The sequence below is a fragment of the Rhinolophus hipposideros genome, assembly GCF_964194185.1.
Source record: "Rhinolophus hipposideros genome assembly, chromosome: 9".
Lineage (NCBI taxonomy): Eukaryota > Metazoa > Chordata > Mammalia > Chiroptera > Rhinolophidae > Rhinolophus > Rhinolophus hipposideros.
The window spans coordinates 7,164,117-7,183,761 of NC_138055.1; the positions used below are offsets into that span (position 1 = coordinate 7,164,117).

Genomic DNA, 19,645 nt, shown 5'->3' on the forward strand with positions numbered 1-19,645 from the left:
AAGAGGGTGGGCATTTCCAGGTGGAGTGAATAGGAGTTGAGAAGATGCATGGTACTAAGGAAGAGTCAATTGGACAGCCTTAATTGGGGTGACTTAGAATGGGACACAGCTCCGGGAAGGATGCGAGTCAGTGAGCTGTCACAGCAACTTGGGGAAACGTGTGCAGTAAACTTGATAAAATAGGAGAGTGAGGAGGTGGAGGAGAGGAAGTTAGCTCAAAAATGTTCCTATTAGTACTGAGGAGAGGATATGATACCATTAAAGAGGAAAAGGATGGGAAGTGGATTAGGTTTTTAGGAAAAAGACAAGTTCCACTTTGGACCTGCTGAATTTGAGAGCTAGGAGCCTAGTTGTGGGTCTGCCACTCTTGGAGGCCTTATTAAAAACTGCTCTGTGGATGTTTCGAAAAGGCAGATAGTAGGGTAATATGATTCCTAATAGATGCAATTCCCCTCGGGTGTGACTCGCAGGGACCTTATCATTGAAGACTTAGCATATAAAGGGACTTTCTGTGGCCGGGGGGGCCTCCTAACCCTCTTTTTCTGAACATTTTCTCACATAGCCTCTGAATGCAGGCCACGGGGTGCAGTGGTAATACCTGGTAGGTGTCATCGGCATTTGAAATAGAGAGCTTTGACTTTTAACTTTAAAAAAAATCCCTATGAGGGCCAGCCGGGTGGCTCAGGCGGTTGGAGCGCCGTGCTCCTAATGCTGAAGGCTGCCGGTTCGATTCCCACATGGGCCAGCGAGTTGTGCCCTCCGCAACTAGAATGAAGTCAGTGAGCTGCCGCTGAGCTCCCAGGTGGCCAGATGGCTCAGTTGGTTGGAGCGTGGGCTCTCAACCACAAGGTTGCCAGTTTGACTCCTCGACTCCCACAAGGGATGGTGGCCTGTGCCCCCCACAACTAACATGGCACCTTGAGCTGAGCTCCCTCTGAGCTCCTGGATGGCTCAGTTGGTTGGAGCACATCCTCTCAACCACAAGGTTGCCGGTGGAGCTCCTGCAAGGGATGGTGGGCTGCGCCCCCTACAACTAGCAACTCCCGCCACAACTAAGATTGAAAAGACAACAACTTGACTTGGAAAAAGTCCTGGAAGTACACAGTTTCCCAATAAAGTCCTGTTCCCCTTCCCCAATACAATCTTTAAAAAAAAAGAAAAAAACTCCCTATGAAATTGTTTCATTAAGTGGTGTTGCCAGAGTGGAAATAAGTGAAATACCTGTCCCCCTCCCCTTGCCCGGATGTGCTTTGAATCATCTAGTTTCGTTGTTTCACCTCAACACAAAAAGGCTCTAGGTGAATAAGGGGAAGAAAAGAGTTAACACTAGTGGTACAATATTTTCTGGTCCAGAGAAACGCATTCCTTGTTGAAAATAGGTAAGATTTTTAGATACAGGTGAAAAGATTTTACAAATAACCAATACTTCCTGATCTATGTGAATAGCTGTATCATTCACTATACTTATGGTGGTAAATATCTGCTACCAGGAAGAAAGTGTAGAACTCCTAGGAAGCTTTTTCTGCTGGGTGGTAGTCCTCATTATATTTTCTTCGAGTTAAGCATTTGTGTTTTTTGAGCTTTAGGAGGAGGACACTGTTGTAGGAGGTTTTGAGCAAGAGGCAAGAGTTTGGTACTTTGTGGATTGTTATCGCCCTGCAAGACCCTTCGCAACTTCCTCTCGCCGCCCACAGCAGAATACGGAAACCCTGCTGTATCGGGCCACTTCTGCAATTACAGTCACAATTCACAGGGATCCTTTCACACTACACCCTTCTGTTTTGAGACTTTCTTTGTATTTGAAAATGTGTCTTTTGTGGTGGAATGCCCGACTGAGCCCTCATCTCCCCTCTCTCTTTGCTGCCCTGCAGTGCTGCAGTTGAAGCTCCAGCAGCGCCGGACGCGGGAAGAACTGGTGAGCCAAGGGATCATGCCGCGTAAGTACCACTCGCTCTTCCAGCAGTCCACAGAGTTGCTTTTAGGGCATGGTTGTGTGGGTACCCATTGTGCCCTGGAAGGCATCCAACAGAAAACAAGGGTGACAGGTTTCATCCTTCACTCTTCTTTTTTGTGCTTTTCCAAGTTCAGGGACTCTCAGTCACTAATAGTGAAGATAACTGCCCTCATTGATCAAGTTCAGTGAAACAAACAGCATTAGGTTTAACAGTGCCATTGAATCATCCTTAGCAGTGGAATTGTACCTTTAAAAGGGTTTCTACGCCCTGTTACACTTCCCTTTGTAGGAGGAGCAGATCTTGAGCTGGGGTATTGTGAGGAAGAACCCACTTCATGCCTATGATTTGCCTTAGTGTTCAACTTCTTGGGAAGAGAAAACCCTTTTCCACCTGGTATTTTGAATCAACTACAGTTTTATTTCGAGTGAGATCCTCAGATATCCCAAGGCTGGCCTGGGTGTGAGTATGCTTGAATGGAGGCTAACATGGGTCGTCACAGAGCTGGCCACAGTGGGTACAGAACTGCCTCACTTAGAGAGAAATGAAACTGACCTTGGAATCTGTTAGAAGAGTAAGAAGATGTGTTTCCAATACCAACAGCATTCCAAACTGAGTGGAAGCTGGAGCCAGCAAGATTTTGCTCTTTTTGACTTTCTTTTTAAGTCAACAGCAGAGAACTTAGGCTCTCCCTCTTCTTTCTCTTTTCTTTGTATGTTATCACTACTTGGATACACCCTAATGAAGTAAAAAAAGAAATTGTACAATAACTCCTAACTTCATAGTGGGAAAACTGACGTTTTTCACCTTAACTCAGTGCCTGCTGACCGACTATCACTGTATTTTCCTAATTCTCATTCATTCAAAATATTTGAGTACGTAGTATGTGCCCACTGATACAGCAAGATACATCCAGCTCCTGTTTTAGTTTTATATTTAGAAGGAGAATACTGATAATAAACAAGGGGACAAATAAATAGACAAAATAATTTCAGAGTATGGTAAGTGCTATGAAGTAAACTAACTGGTTGGTGTGTTAATAAGTCATGGGAATGACATGGGGTCAGTTTGGATAAGATGGTCAAGAAAGGCCTCCCTGCACAGGAAATATTTGAGCTGAGATCTGAAGGATGAGGTAGAGTTAGCCATTCAGAAGTAGGAAAAGGGCCCGGGGAGAAGGAAGAGCGAGTGTAAGGGCCTAGTGCAGGAAAGGGCCTGACGTGTTTGAAAACCTCAAAGAAGCCAGTGTGGCCGGGGCCTGGGAAGTGACGGGAGAGCAGGGGCAAGTTAAGATTGGTGAGGCAGGCGGGACCAGAATGAGGCCCTTATTTTAGGTACCATGGGAAGCCATTGAAAGCTTTTAAGCAAGTGAGGATGGGATTTGATTTATGTCATTGTAATGGCTGGTCCATTTCTAAGAGCTAGAAACGTTTAGCAAGTATACTGAGTCTGAGTTCTATTTTTATCCTGAATCAGCCAGGGGACTTAAGTCTCAAATTCATCTTTTTGTTTACTGCAATTAACTACCAAGCCATTTACCTACATTGTGCTATCATCTTTTCTGGCTCTCCAGTGAAGGATTTCCCACCCCCAACCCTAAAGTGTCAGAGCAGATGACTTGTACAACGGATCGGTAAAGTGATAAGGTAGAGAGAGCAGTGTGCTTTACAGAACCCTCCAGCTCTGCCAATCTGCAAACTTTGGTAGAGGAACAAGTTACCGAGAGTCTCATCTACTTGTCCCTCTCACCAAGGACGTCATGTGTTTGGCATCTACCTTGTACCCAGGGCAGTCCTAGATGCTATAGAGATGAAAGAAACACAAGGCATGGTACCTGTCCTCAAGACATTTAACAGTTTATCTGGGTAGCTAAAATTTACCCAAATACAAAATGAAGAGCAAATCAGTGCTGATCCGTGGGGTGCCGATGCTAATTACAGTGTTAGTTCTGAAAGCATAATGCTGCTTCTGGGGGTCTGCAATATGTTCAGGGCCTCAAAGCCATGCAGAGGTGCCCTGCACTCTTCTTCCTGTCTTTCATTTGATCGCAGGGTCACTGGCGATCCCTGTTTAATAGGATTTATGAGTACAGACTCCTTACTTAGTACTCCATGTTGTTAGACAGATGATGCTTCAGTTATTGCAGTTACCTGCTTGTATGTTTGTCTCTCCAACTAGACTGTGAGTTCCTGGAGAAACTGTCTTATGTATATTTCAGTCTCCAGTGCCTGGCACTGAAGGAATGAATGAAGACAACCAATTATAAAGTATGTGGGGTGTGTGTGTGTGACAGACAGAAAAGATTCTCCAGCCCTTAAGGAGCAGAGCAGATGGCCTGTACAGTGGATGGGTAATGTGATGAGACCGGGGAGGGGGGCAGTGTTGTGCTTTACAGAACACTCCAGCTCTGAACTCCAGAACAGTGCTGCAAACTTGTGGGATTTCTGGGCATGGAATTTGAAACAACATTCCTGTAGTGTCAGGAGCCTAGGTTCTAAAATGTTCTGAATATCTAATTATGTACTTTGGGTTGTTCTCTATCTCTGTGAACCCAGAATAATTGCCCTTCCTGTAGGGACAGAGACGACCTACCCCTATGAGAATACTGCACCTTCCCTCATAGCAAGAGCCGCCTTCACTTATGGACACAGTCTGGGCTTCCTGCTTTTCTAGTGAAGGAAGTATGTGGCAAACTCTTAGCACATAAGAGAGAATGTTGAGGCCTGGGAAATCCCCTGCTCACCTACATACCTGGTGGTACACACATCGGGTCCTGAATTCCCAAAGACGAGGCCCATTTTTTGGCAGCCCCCCACACTGTAGATAAGCCTACTTGCTCACCACATCCTGTGCCCACTCCCGCCAGCTCCTATAGTAATCTCCAGTACTCACCTGCCTGACATTCCCCCCACCTGTCATCTCCCACCAACTCCATTTCTCACCCTCCACTCCACGTCTTTCAAAGAAAATATGAGCAGTGGTGGGGGCAAATCGTAAATGACCCCCAAGTTGTTGTTGACGATTGGAGGTTTGGAGACCTGAAAAAGTAACACATGGTTTGAAGTGTCCACTTCCCATTCCTGAGGAGTTTCTGAAAAGTGCCTTTATGTTTAAGCTTGTTGTACAATTTAGGAAGCAGGTGGGGCCCTCGAACTGGGGAAGCGGAGCAGTGTTGTCATGGCTTTATTCTGCCTCATCATGTATGTGTTTATATCATTTATCAAATACTTCTCGTCCCAGTCTTTCTTCTCTCTGTGGGAAGAAAGCCCCACCCACGTCATTTCCCAGAATGTTCACACACAGTTCCCACGTGGACTGGCTTGCATTCTGACATCACAGGGTGCTCTCTTGCCTTCAGGGTTGTCCATGTGTTAGCATATCATTCAGAGTTGGGGGATGGCCTTTCCATAGAGTTCAGGGGATTAAATACTGTCCCAATCCCTACACACGTCTCTCTGCTGCTTGAAAAGCTCTGTTCATGGCATCTAAACTATGGAGTACAGAAGTTGATTTCTGATGTATTTTTAAACAGGATCATTTCCCAGAATCCTTCATTCTCATCATGTAAACATATGTCTCATTTAACACCACTTAAACCCTACCAACTACAGAGTGCCAGAGAGCAAAGGATTACATATTCCAGGCCCTAAGCTTTCTTTAATGATGGCCGAAGCTCTGCATGTCTCGAGGGAGAGGAGAGATGGTACAGACAGGAAGTTGGTGTTTAAGTCCAAAGATGAAGACCAGGAATACCGCTGTATCCAGAATGACACCCCATAGAAGAGATGGGTCACGTGTGATGCATTTTGTTCTCAAATAAATCTTCCCCCACAGCCTTTCTCTTTGACATTTAAAGGTGCACAAGGTTAAGGTGAAAATTAAGAAAAATGTTCTGGCAGTGAAAGTTGCTGCATTGGAATAACCTTTTAAAGGAAAACCTGGAAGTTCTCCTCACCCAGACAAATGAGAAAAGTCTCCTGTAATCTTTCTGGATATGAGAGAAGAACCTTGTTTGTCTCTTCTTCCTCCACCTTTTGTTATTCGGTTGTGAATCCTTGAGAAAAGCACGGAGTAGCATGTTTTACTGCTACAGTTAACCTGCAGTTTGTTTTTCCCCAAGTGCACGTAATAGAAAAACCTTAGACCTTGGCAAGCATGTGAAGAAATCATTATTTTTGTCGTACAGATACTCTAAGAACCTTGCTCTGTTTCTAGAATGAGCTTGTTTTTTCATTTTAAATAGTGTTTCTGTGCACCCAGCCAATGTCAGTGGTAACACTCTGAATGGTTGGCAGAATCCAAAGGGCAAGGGCAGCCAGGTAATGCCCATCCACAGGCCGTCCAAAGTACTGGCCCCTGAAAGGTGCTCAGATAGGTTGCTAAGTGAAAAAATGACCGTTGGCCAGCTAGTTTTTGACTTGTTCATAGGTCTAAGTGGGCCCCATGTATCTCATGTTGAAACTGGAGTCGCTTCATGTCATGAGTTTGCACAGCTCTGTATTTTTAATAAGCTTCGCCACGTCTTGACTCCCTCACCCTTCAGCTCTAGTTTGATCCCTTTGCTTTAGCTGTCAGTGTTAGCTCGGCGGTCTACACAGACGGTGGCCCAGCTGTAGCACTGTAGTTAATCTAAGCTGTCACTTATGGGGCCCCATGTTAGTGGCACATCTGTTCATCTGACTGTAGCAGTCTCTACATGCCAAGAAGAAATTTATTCTAAACTCTGAAAGAGGTTATTTAATGGGTGTGTCAGGATTTATTACTATGATCCCTTTTCCTCTGAAGCTAAAATTCTTCCTAATAATATTTTTGTTATTTGTAACTTGGGGGAATTATTACTTACTACATTACTCTTCACCAAATGTACAAACTGAGTTTCAAGATTCTCTTTCCTGAGTGCATATGGATCAAATCTGCGTTGGTAAAGATCTTTTAAAATCTTGATGTTTTTGTAATCTCTAAAAAGGTAAACCAACCTCCTGAAGTTTCAGTTTCTTATCATTAGAAAGAGGCTGTCATTTAACTTTGTCACTATCAGCCCATCTTTATTAAGGATTGGAGTGCCATGGGGTCTTTTTGCCAAGTTACCAGGAGTTCAGAAGAATAGCCTGTAGACCGCTACTATCAGCAGTAAAGAGTAATGTTCTGTAACGCTGGGTGCGTGCTGTACAGGGCCTGAAATGAGACCAGCTTGAGTGAGGACCTGAATTTGTAATCTAGTTTAATTTTAATTTAAATGGTTACATGTGGTTGGTGGCTAGTTTATTAGACAGTGGAGTTTTAGACCTCACTCTATCACTTAGGAGCAAGGCAACTTTGGGCAACTCAATGAACTTTTCTGAACTCAACTTCAGCCTTTATAATATGGGTAATAACCCATCTTACCTACCCCACAGTTAGTTTAGACATAGTGAGATGATGTGTTGTTTAAGCTTTTGAAATATAAGCATTGTTATTGTCATTAACAATGAGAGGAGCATTAGCTTGGATCTGCCATCTTGTGAATCTGAAAGCAGCTTTTAGTATGTATACATATTCATTTCTGTCATAACCAGTGTTTGGGAACAGGAGCTATTTTTCAATAAATAAAATCCTCCTTAATTCTACTTTCCTCCCTACCTGTGGATCCAAAAACAATTACTGAAAATTGTTAAGAGTCAAAGAGCCACCAACCAACGTGGTGTTCTCTTGTAAGATGGTTCCCCTTTGGTCTTGTAGTAACAGGACTGTCATTTTATTAGCTTGCTCCCTCCATGGCAGTGGATGTTTTCTTTTTAACCTCTCTTAAAACAAACAAAACAGTTAAAAAATGGCTGGATTAGAAATAATGCTTTTTTGTTTCTGGGTAACTTGCCAAGAGACAGAAATGTGCACCTGTGAGGATACAGGGGTGATTCTAGAGCAGGTGAGATGATCTGCTTTGAGGCAGAATTGCCGTTAAAAAAAAAACAAAAAAAACAAAAACAAAGATTTAAGATGACAAAATTGTAGGCTTCATGGAAATGTTTTTGCTTTGCTTTTAAGTGTTAAAATGTCGGAGACACCTGTCTCAATGGATACTTGGTAAATTATAAGTTTGGGTGGGGGCTAGGGTGAGGGCAGATCCTTACCTGGGCCTGGTCACATGCCATTTGCTCCAGTCCACTTGGAAGTTGCTAGAAGCTCTGTGTGGTAGTCTCTGAACCACTGTCCTGTGAACCCAAGAAGTTTGGCCAAGGTCTGACCAGGGCCCCTTTCCAGGAGGAGCTCAGAAAAGGTGCCACCCCCACCCCAGCCCTGCAGCCTGCCCGCTGCTGCCCCCCTGCAGTCAGTGCCCTGAGGTTCATGCTTCGCTCAGATGCTCACTCTCACACACTGATCCATTTGGCTCTTTTACATGCATAGATATCTTTGGATGGAAGAGCTAGGTTCCTTTTTTGTCTTTGTTTTAATTGAGATATAATTGACATATAGCACTCTATTGGTTTCAGGAATACAACATAGCTTTTGATTAAGAAGCAGAGAATCCCACCTAATTGAGAGGATGTATCCTCAGTATAGAAATGTGACTGTTATAACTTTAGTTGAATCCCCAGATTAAATGGCATTTGTAAAATGTGTGTTCTAGGATTGGGGTGAATCCGATCCCTAGATTTGAAGCTGAGAGAGAATAGTGTTAGGCTTGTGGCCTCAGGAATCTTCTCTTTTCTCTCAGAAGACCAGCCGGGCACGTCAGTCCCAGGCGATTTACATTGCAGTTTTGACAGATGTCAGCATCCTCATCTCTCTTCCTGTCGTTGGAGGGTGTGTCCCTACCTCATTGGTCAGCGACTAGCATAGCCCCTCCTCCTTGGCCAGTTGCTAACAAATCCTACAATGGCACCAGAGTGAGGTGACATTCACAGTCTGAGCGTATTCATTGTTGAATCCAGTAGGGAGCTCTGTTGAACAGGCCATCAAAAGTGGTCTTCTCGGTATAAGTTCTTGGTACAATATCGAAAAGGTGCAGTAGGTATTCAGTTTCGTTTAATAATTAGTTTTTGAAATGTATGAGACACCAAGGCCAACTTCTTTTCAAGTTAATGAAATGAAGCTAAGGAGTTTATAAAATCACTTGTTGAAGCTACCCACTAATTTCACCTAAACAGTATAAATTCCAAAGAATCATGCACTCAAGGGGAGCCCCGATAGATAGTAGGGATTTCAAATTCTTCAGCCTAGTGGGATGTTATCTGCAGAAGGGCAAAGGTGATTTTTGGAGCTTGTACCTAAACAGATGACTTAGGTATATTGATTATGGTGCTTCAGAAAGAAGCAATGGTGTGTGTGTGTGTGTGTGTGTGTGTGTGTGTGTGTACGTTTGTGTACGTGTGTACACGCGCGCGTGCTTCACTGAGGAGTGTATACTGGAATCTTAACTGACTGGGCAATGGCGTGAAAGCCAGGTATAAACATGGCTGGCATATATGCCAGAGAGAAGCTTGGAAGGCCAAATATTTGACCCCTGATATTTTAACCTTTTGGAATTCACTGTACCTGTTGATATGCATGCTGTACAAGATTGTGTACTGACCTTCTCTACCAGTTTTGAGTCTCTTTCTCTGTCGGTGGGTCAAGGATGCGACACTGAAGCAGCTCCCACTTCTAGGAAGATAAAGATTTAGCATCCTCGAGTCTCCGCTTCGTATATTCATTCTTGATAGTTGGCTTTCCTGCCAGTTTGGGTGGGGGTGACAGCCCTGGGGCAAAAACAGGGTGGTGGCAGCCTGAGTACCAAAACAGGATGTGTGTGAAGCACGTTTTCTGACTTTTCGTTTGGATCCTTGCTTGCCCCAGAATTTGTGGTCTCTTCCTCATAGCCCGCCACCCAAGCTTTCTTTGATTCACATGAACTTATTTCTTCTGGTTTTCATTGTCATGGCCAGGCTTTGGAAATATTGACACAACTCTTTGGTTAATGGTCTTTGTTGCAGGATATCTGTGTAGGCATTTTGGTGTGTCAGCTAAAAACAGTAAGACAAAAAATGAAAGTCAGGCCCAGTGAGTTCTCAGCTTTTGACTCCACACACACACATGCTGTGTCCGTCAGGAGGATGGCTCAGAAAAAAAGTTAAAACTCAAGCTTAACAGAGTGTCTTCTAGCAGAGCACTTTCACTTTACTTAAAGCTAACAGTCATCAGAGTAGTTTGTATAATTGCCATTTTGTGATGAGATGTGTGACTCGCCCAAGGTCACACCACCACTGAAAGACAGAGGCAGATCCTTCCAGGTTTCTGGCTCCAAACCTCATGCTAATTCCTGAAGGTCACAGCCTAGTGGTTCTTATTGACATAGGAATTTTATGATGATAGCCTGCTATACTTTCACTAAAATCTCAATTTTGAAAATATTGAAAACAGTGTCAGATCAGGGCCCATAGTTGGTGAAGTAGGTGCGATTTGGTGGTGAAGGTGAGAGTAACCTTGTCATTTTTAAGCCCTCCAGTAAAATTGCTTCCAAGTTGTTGCTCTTGTCTGCTGGTTGTGAGGCTTGAAGGCCAAAGGCACGTTTCCACATCTGTCATAATAACCCTTAGTTAAATCAGGTTTTTGATTTCTTTTGTGCCCTTGTTGCTCCTTAGAAAATCTTAGGCATCCTCTCACTAGACAGTTGTACCCAAGCAAGCACCCAGGATTCAGCCTAGTTCCCAGGGGTTCACAGACCCTCTAGACCTGGTACAGTGAGTCCCAGGGCAAGAGCCTCTGCTCTGCATGGATACAGAATCCTGAGACAAATCACCTAGCTGATGCTAGTGGAGCTCATCCACACCGGTGCCTTGGCCAACCTCTGCCTTTCCCAGCTCCTTGTGCAAGTGACCCTCCCCATTTCCTGTGCTGACACCAGTAAACTCTGTGCTAAGACCAAGAGCTCTGTCTCTGAGCTGCCTTCCTCCCACTGAGAGTGACTGCCACGCCCCAGGTTCTCAGGCAGGGTAGGGACCCATCCCCGCTGAATGGCCAGTGTGACTGCCACGCCCCAGATTCTCACAGCAGGGTAGGGACCCATCCCTGCTGAATGGCCAGGGTGTGCGGAAAATGGCCAAAAGCCCTGATCTTTGGCTCTTAGAAATATATGCTTTGCAGCTCGAAGAAGCACTGATTCAGAAAGGGACTCAGGAGATTAAACTGTTTGCATTTGTGGGCATGGGCCGCAGAGCTGCACTGTTGAATTAAGCTGTTGAGAAAGTGATCAAATCCTTACTAGGTGGACTTGTTAGTCACTTAGCCCCTGGTGGTGGAGAATGAGCAAATAAAAATCCTTACTTTTTCATCCGTAGTGTCACCCTCCATCTGACTTTTGGACTAGGGAAACGGTGGTTTTTGAATTTTAGTGGCACCAGAATCCCTGAAGAGCTCACTAAAGATGAAAATTCTTGAAGCTCAGGAATCTGCACTCCAGAGACATTCTAATGCAAATGGTTCTTGAACTGCACTTGGAGAAACACTGAACAAGGGCTGCTGGCATCTTTCCCCTTTTCATTTGTAGTGATGGCGTAGAATATGGATATTCTCCTCTCCCCAGGAGATCTGAAGTAGAGGATGGCCCTGCCCACATAATTCAAGAGTTGGTGACAGATTTCTAAGACAGTTGAGGCTGCGTCATATACAATGATTAGGTACAGACACCCTAGGAACCTCTGTTTCCAGTGCTGGGAAAGCCTGCCTGGCCGCCTCTCTCGTGGCCACAGAACGACTGCGTCAGGGGCAGTTTGGCAGAGTTAATGAACTGCCTGGAGCTGTGTGGCCGACTTCTGTGCCAGCGCCGAGGGATGTGGCAAAAGACTCAGGTCACTTTGGCAGGAGTTTCGTTATTCAGCACCTCCTTCTGCTAGTTGGCCCCTTCAGGAGAGGGCTGGGGGGAAAAGCAATGGGAGAGTGTAGCCCCTGGGTGTTTGCTGAAGTTCTCCCTTCTGTCCTATTGCCAGCCTTAGAGAAAAGGCCAAGGCAGCATTGCTTCCCAGAGGAATAGCCAGGAGAAGAGAGCAAAATGCAGACGATCACATGAAACTCAGTTGGGTGGGTTTGTTTGTTAACGATTACATTTTGGGGGGAGAAAAGATACTTGATCAGGGAAGTCTCTTTCCTCCCACCCCCACCTGGTTCTCCCTCTCTTATGCTGAAATCTACAGAGGATGCACACAGTTTCAGAAAGGAGAAAACTGTGTTACAATTGTAACACTCAATGTATACCGATGACAAAAGATGAATACAAGTCACGTTTGACCTCTGCAATTAGGAAAGTGTTCAAAGTGATTACCATCAGCTTAATTTTAATAGTTTTTTCCTTTCTTAAAACGTGTATACTTTTTTTTGGCACCCTCTGTATAGAAATAAAAAGACCTGAATTTTGAAATCAGAAGAACCAGAGTCTAGTCTTTATTCTGCAGGTGATTAGGGTGTGATTTCAGGTAAGTCACCTCTCCACTATATAATGTGGAAAGCTATAGCTCAGGGAAACTCATTCCCAACACACTATGCAAGCATTGGGGGAAAGGAGGGGATCATTCACAGCAAGTCTCTTTATCTGTGTTTCCCTCAGGACCCTCTCTGTCAGTGGCGAGGTTGCCACGCATCCTACTTCATTTCTCCTCCCCATTTCATTTCCTCTGGTACCGCTTGAGAGCCGAGGCCAAAGTCCTGCAAAGCTCTATGTGGCTGCCCCACTCACCGTCTCCTCCCACTCTTCCCCTCTTCACCGTGCTCTGCTTCTCTGTCCTTCATGTCCCTCTGTCACTCAGGCAGTTTCCCACTCAGGGCCTTTGCACTTGCTGTTCTCCTTGCCTGGCAGGCTCTTCCCTAAATGGCTACAGGGTTCACTCTCTTCCCCCAGGTCTCTGCTCAGATGTCACATCACAAAGTCTTTCCTGATCTCTCCGTATGGAGTGCTCCTGCCCCATTTCTCTCTGTTGCCATGCCCTGCGTTTGTTTGATGTGTCATTCCTCACTAGATTGTCAGCTCCATGAGAACGTGGATATCCCAGCACCGAAGCAAACAGGGTCTGACACCTGGGGGCTCTCTCAGTAAACACTTGTGGGAGAATGTGTAAGTAACTGCGAGCACATCTTAACCTCCTTGGGGACATAAAACCTGTGGACTCCACTGCCTCACCTCTTCCTCCTCAACCTATTGCAGTTACTTTCTGCCTCCACCAGCCCCTGGCATAGCTCTGGGACCACTGGCCATGCCCTGAGTAGGAGTGATCTGTTGGAAACTGTAAGCCTTCCTTTGTCTGATCGCCCTTTCTTAACATCTCTGTTTCTATCTACATCCTTTGTCTGGAAGCTTAGTCACTCCCAATATCAGCTTCGCTGGGCTGTCTATGCTTAAATTCTGGGATTCCCTTAAGATTCATGCTGTGAAGCATTATCTTCTGTCTGTACGTATTGTACCACATTATCCCTAGACTGTGTCTCACACACACACACATGTGCCCGTCTACTTGTATATATACACCTGTGTACACGCCCCCCCACACACTTGTATATCTCTTAGGATGTCTCACAATCAGCTCATATTCAGCATGCCCCAAACTGAACAGTCTCCCGTGCTGTCCCACGCTTACTCCTGTCCTCTGGTCTGAGAATGTTAAAAGCACAACCATTCACCCAGCCACGCCATTTTGTTCTTCTAAGTGGCCTCTTACTCACTACTAGAGTGATCTTGTAAAAATGCAGTTCTAATTATTTTGCCGTTCAGGCAGAGATCATCAGTAGATGCTAAAACCATTAGTAAGTAGTGGGTAGGGACGAGGATTTTCACATGGCCTCAAAATGTTACCCCACAGATTACATATTAATTACAAAGGATAAAATGCCCTGGTGTCACCTTTCAAACTTTTAGCACCATCTGTGGTTGGACACCGTACTGTGTGCCTCCCGGTACTAAGAAGTCCACATCACCTGTGTAGTCTTCTTGCCAGAAAGGTTTAACCTAAGTCCAATCATGAGGAAACATTGAAAATACAGGACATTCTTTCTGCGAGACACCTGGCTTACATGCTTAATTCAGTGTCATGAGAAACGGAAAAGGTAGGAATACTGTCCTAGACTGTGATTCAGGAGCCGACAACCAAATGTGGTGACTCTGGATGAAACCTTAAATTGAGGGGGGAGATCCAAACAGCTGGAAAGACATTTTGTGGGCAATTGAGGAATTTAGCTATGGACTGTAGATTACATCATGTTATTGAATTAATCTTAATTTTCTTACATGTGATAAAGTTATGTTAGTTATGTCAGAGAATGTCCTTATCCTTAGGAAATGCATGCTGAAGAATTTAGCGATGAAAAGTCGTAACTATTTCCTGCAATTTACTTTCAAGTGATTCCAGAAACAAAACAAAACAACAAAATGTGTGTGTGTGTGCCTGTGTGCAAATGAGAGTGATAAATGCGGCTAAAAGATAGATGACCGGTGAATCTAGGTTAGAGTTATAGGGCCGTTCATTATTTGTTCTTTTGGCATTTTGGAGGGTTTGAAAAATTCAAACTTATAAAGGGGGTGCGGGAAGGAGAGCATGAGGGCGTAGGCATGGGGGTGAAGTGAACAATTGCCAGTTCCCTGGTTGCTCTTCTCCTTTTATTTTTTTAACATAAAACATCAAGTTAAAAATAACTCCCCAACCCCCTCCACGCAGTTCTGATTATGTCACTCCCCTGGTGGCTACACAGGGATCTCAAGAGAATTCTTAATAGCCCTTGAAAAATATGCCATTTCCTTCTAGTCTCCATGGTGTCTGATGAGAAATCTGCTGTCATTCAAATTTTTTTTTTCCCTCTGGCTGCTTTCAGGTTTTTTCTGTGTCTTTAGTTTTCAAAAGTTTAATCATGATGTTTAATCATGATGTAATCCTGGCATGAATTTGTTTGGGATTATCTTGTTTGGGGTTTGCTCAGCTTCTCGAATCTACATATTCCAGAATCTACAGACTCACTTTTCTTGCCACATTTGGGAAGTTTTCAGCCATTTATTTCTTTAAGTACTTTTTCAACCTCTCCTTCCAGGGCTTAGATGACATGGCATTAGATTTTTTGTGTGGGTGAGGGTGACCTCCTATCACTGACCATGGTGGAAGTCATGCCTCTTCACCACCCTCCCCTGAATCACTTCAGCAGGGAGGGGAAAGGGATGCCTCATTACTGCTGGGGGGGGTATGAGTCTAGGCTCCCCCCTTGGTCTCCATTTGTTCCTTGGGGTGGGGGGGAATTGTTACTGGCTATTGAGAATGAAAGCCCCAGCTTCCTACTTGGCCTTTTTTGACACCACCCCGGCAGGGGTATTGGGGTGCTGCATTACAGCCTCGCAAGGGTGGAAAACCAGACTCCCCACTTGGCCTTTCCCGGTAGGAGTCGGGGTAAGGCCACTTTTTTTTTCTTTTTTTTCTTTTCTGTAATGTCTGGCTGGAATAGAACAATTACTGTCTAAAAGGTTTCTCACTTGGTAGGCTGCCCTTTTCCTGGTCCTTTGGTTAGTGAGAGTAGATTTTGCTGGGGCTTTTTTGGGTCCGTCTCTGTTGGCATTTTCAGATTGTTGACTTTTTTAGCTCCAGGTCTGGGATGTATGAGACAAAAGGAAACCCAGGGAACTTACCACTGTGTCATTCTTCAGGTCCCAAGGTCCCTAGCCAGCCTGTCTTCTCTCCACTTTCAGAACCTACTTGTGTTTGTTTTATGTATAATGTGCACAACTTTCAGTTGTACCTGGTGGGAGGAATAGAGAACAGTATGTCTCTCCGTCTCCCCAGATGCAGAAGTCCCTGCAGAAGCACATTAAAGCTCTTCCAGCCCCAGCGTCCTCACAAGAACGCTTTGGTCTGGCCATATCAGACTAGCTGTAGCTCCTTGAATGCGTGCTCTTTCAGACCTTCCTGCTCTTGCTCTTCCTCAGCCTTAGATGATTTCCTGACGTCCCTGTCCACCTGTGGTGTTTCCATTCTGTTCATTTGGGTTTTCTCTGTATAATCTACCTGGACAGTTCACACACTTTCCTCAGGCTGAACTTTGCTTCTTCTGTCCTATGTAGCACGTTAAATTACCTCAAAAATTATACTTTCGTCTTGTATAGTAATTATTTGTCTTTTCCCCTAACCAGACCATGAGCTGCCTTTCAGGGCAGGGACATCATTCTGTATCCTTGTTTTCAGTAACTAGCATAGTACAGCGGCTCCTCCAATAATGTCGTTTCATTCAACGTCTTTTCATTATAATGTTGATGAGGTATCAGAGGAACTTAACTCTTGTTTACATCAATTAGCCTGTGGCACAGCTGGTTTTGTGATAAGTTGTTTCATTTAAAGTTGCAGAACCTACTGACAATAAGTAAAGACTTACTGTAGTCACTTAAGAGTTTATTGGATGGATGGATAGATGGATATATTTCTGGCTGCCCACCTGGGTAGTTAAATATGTTTATCCCCATACAAACGCAGCCCCGCTGATGGACTGTGCATGCGACGCGCCTTGCTTCTATAGCGGAAAAAGAAATCCAGAGGCTTGTCCCAAAGAAGGACTGCTAGGACCACAGCACCCCCTTGACCCAGCCAGCTGTACTGCGTTCCTAGCCTCCGAGTTCCTCTGCACACAGAATTAGTGGTGAGCTTCTGGCATAGGATCTTACTGAGGAGGAGAACCATTATTTTTATTACGTTAGCACCTCCTGAAGTGACATTCAGACCCAGGTACCTAATAAATATTTCTTAGTGATAATGATGAGAAAATGAGTCTTGATGGTTAATTGCTATCATTCCTTGCTGAGAGCCATTTCCAGAACTGCTTTGGGGATCTGAGACTTTCACTTGCCTCCATGTTTAAGTATACGTGGGACTGGTAATGGAGAAGTGCTGTTTAATGTTCTAAATTAATGTGATAGGTTGGTTTTTAAGGGTCCCCGTACGTAATCGTCTGGGCCAGAGGAAATCAAGTCCGCGGGATCACAGTGCTGCTGCTTGTAAAGCACACAGCATGTGGGCAGACTGCGCACAGCTCTGAGCCGCGCCTTGGAAGTGGTGACAGTGCAGTGGACCTTCCATATCTGCAGGTTCTGCATCTGTGAACTCAACTAACCTCGGACCGAAAATGTTCAGGGGAAAATTTTACATGGTTGCTGATGTGTACTGTGTGGTTAGGCCTAAGGTGGTGCGTCTGTACTGAGCATGTACAGACTTTTTCTTATCATTATTCCCTAAACAATACAGTATAACAACTGTTTATATGGCGTTTACATTGTATTAGGTATTGAAAGTAATCTAGAGGTGATTTCAAGTATATGGGAGGGTGGCGTGCCGTTTTATGTAAGGGCCTGAGCACCCCCGGAGTTCGGTATCCGTGGGGCATCCTGGAACCAGTTCTGAACCAGTCCCCCGCGGATACGGATACTGACGGACGACTGTATATTTTTAAAAAGAAAATTGAAACAATATTTCTCTTTTTAGTTCACAATGACCTCATTTACGTAATGCAGCCAGTGTGTGAGGGGAGAAGAAAATGGGTGCTGGAGAGATGGAACAGAATATTAATTGGTGGTTTTAGCCAGCCCCAGGGGTGGGACCCACATTTAGAACTGAAACTGTGATTAGTGACGCCACACCTCTTAGCCACTTCTGTTCATTTGACTTCCGTGGGAAGCTTGGTTTCTCTCCTGTCAGGACCGGCTGCACACTTCCCTGTTCATGCAGAGCAGCCCAAGTTTCCAGCAGAACCAGCTCCCGGAAGGTGGGAGTAAAGGACCAAGAACTCGCGCCGACATCAAAAATGTATATTGTTATAAACAACATGCACAGCACTGGGATTTGCACTGGTCTTTGGGGGCCTCTCTTTCAGAGACTGTCTTCTAGGAGTTTCTGGAAAAATGAGATTTCTGAGTGAGTAATATCCTGGCTCCTCTGGCAGAGCCGTTAAGGCAGCAAGGAGGAGGGCGATGGACGTCCGAGATGAAGCCGCCCCTCCTGGTCAGACGCATTTATGGGTGTAACTTGGAGTCTTTGGGATTTCCCCACAACAAGCAGAAGCCTGAACTTTAAAACCTGTTGTGCTTTGCTGGGCTTCCTTGTGTACCCTTCCCTCAGCACGGAAGCTTCAGGTGGCTGTCATTTGCTCCTATGTCAGGAAAGCCCAGCGCTTACCTTTATCACCACTACATCTCCTCTTACCCCCCACAATCATAGCTTTTAACAAAGCTGACTGGACATGCATAGGGGTGCCCTCTCGACCCCACACCCCAGTGCGCTGCGAGCGCTGGTTGCCCCCGCTACAGTCTCTCCCCAAAGGAACCCAAGAAGCACCTTCCAGGAGTCTTGACAGAAACCTGAAGGGAGAGGAGCCATTGCTCCCTCCTCCTCTCACCTGTTAGAATTAGCTATTGAAATTGCCGAACTTACTTCGGAGAGCAGAATTAGAAATGGGGAAAGAGCTGCACAAGGGGAGAGGGCTGTCCAAGGACTGAGAGAAACCCACACACTTGTCCAAAGGTTTGGATGAAGGCAGAAAGGGAAACAGAACCAGCCCTGGGTGGGGTCCACCACTCGATGATGACCTCACGGGTGGCTACAGTGTTAGCTTCACCATGCACAAAATTGGCACATTGGTTCCTGCCACCAGGGCTGTTGGAGAATTCAAGATTATAATGTTGTTGTTATAAAATGCAGCTGTCTTTTGCAATTGGTGATTATTGTCTTGCATTCTATTCTTGGTCCTCGTTTCTGGTTCTCTTGAGCAGGCCTGAGCAGATAATGAATTCCTCCGGTCTTCTCGTTCCCCTCACAGCTCATCTCCCACTGTCAGTGCTAAAGGCTGCCCCTTCAGTTCCTTACTGAGCCGCGGGTCAGACCATGGCTTGCTGTGCCTGTGGTCACTTTGCACCCCTCTTCCGAGCCTTCCTCACACTGTTTGTGCATGTACTGTGGTGAGCTGACCTTTCCACAGGGCCTGCACTCAGCCGTACATCTAGGCAGTGTGTGTCGTTGAGGCCTCCTTGCCTCCCCACCCAGCAGGGCTGTTCTTCTCTGCTTTTTGAAGAAGTTAAGAAACCAACCCAGAGGAGTGGGAAGAACTCTGGAGGGTGAGACAGAGTTAGGTGGTAATCCTAAATTTGCCACTTGCTCGCCTTTCCTGCTCTTTCCGAGCCTGTCCTTATCTATAACATGGAATATTACCTAGCACATGGAATCATTAGGAGTAGGAAGGTGTCTAGAACAGCGCCTGCCACTGCAGTGGGCACTCAGTAAGTAGCAGTCTCTTCCTGGCTATTACATGAAAACTTCCTTAACTCAGTGGAACCAAACAGGACCTCATAGACACTCCAGCCAGTTCACCTGTCACTTGTCCCCGTTCGTGGCACATCATCCTCGTTGTACGGGAAGATGGTACACTCTTCCACCAAGAGATTCTGTGCTTTGTGAGTTGTTTTTCCAGGAGTTGGATTTGTGCCTTAGCTAACCCTGGGGTAGCCAATGTAGGTTGTTGAGGTAGCAAGCCAGCTGGGGTTTTAGACAGATCATGTGTGGCTGTGGCTCAGAAACGAGCTGGCCTGTGTGGGATCACACCCAGGATTCAACCCAAGTACTGCGTCTGATGACAGCGCCACGTGCCCCAGAGCGCTTTCACTCATCTGATGCTTGCAAGGTTCTGGGAGGTAGACAGGTTCTACTCTATAGAAGAAGAAAATGAGACCCGAAAAA

General features: G+C 45.3%; 1 protein-coding gene across 9 annotated transcripts in view; it reads left to right on the forward strand.

Annotated features, from left to right (window-relative positions):
* The window catches only part of MRTFA (myocardin related transcription factor A), a gene marked incomplete at its 5' end in the record, with an annotated part of 176,073 nt that overhangs the window by 134,831 nt on the left and 21,597 nt on the right, over positions 1–19,645 (forward strand). For all 9 annotated transcript variants that reach the window (XM_081058622.1, XM_081058617.1, XM_081058620.1 and 6 more), the window contains one exon: positions 1,872–1,937. In XM_081058622.1, the coding sequence (XP_080914748.1) occupies positions 1,931–1,937 (7 nt within the window). The remainder of the gene's footprint in view (positions 1–1,871; positions 1,938–19,645) is intronic.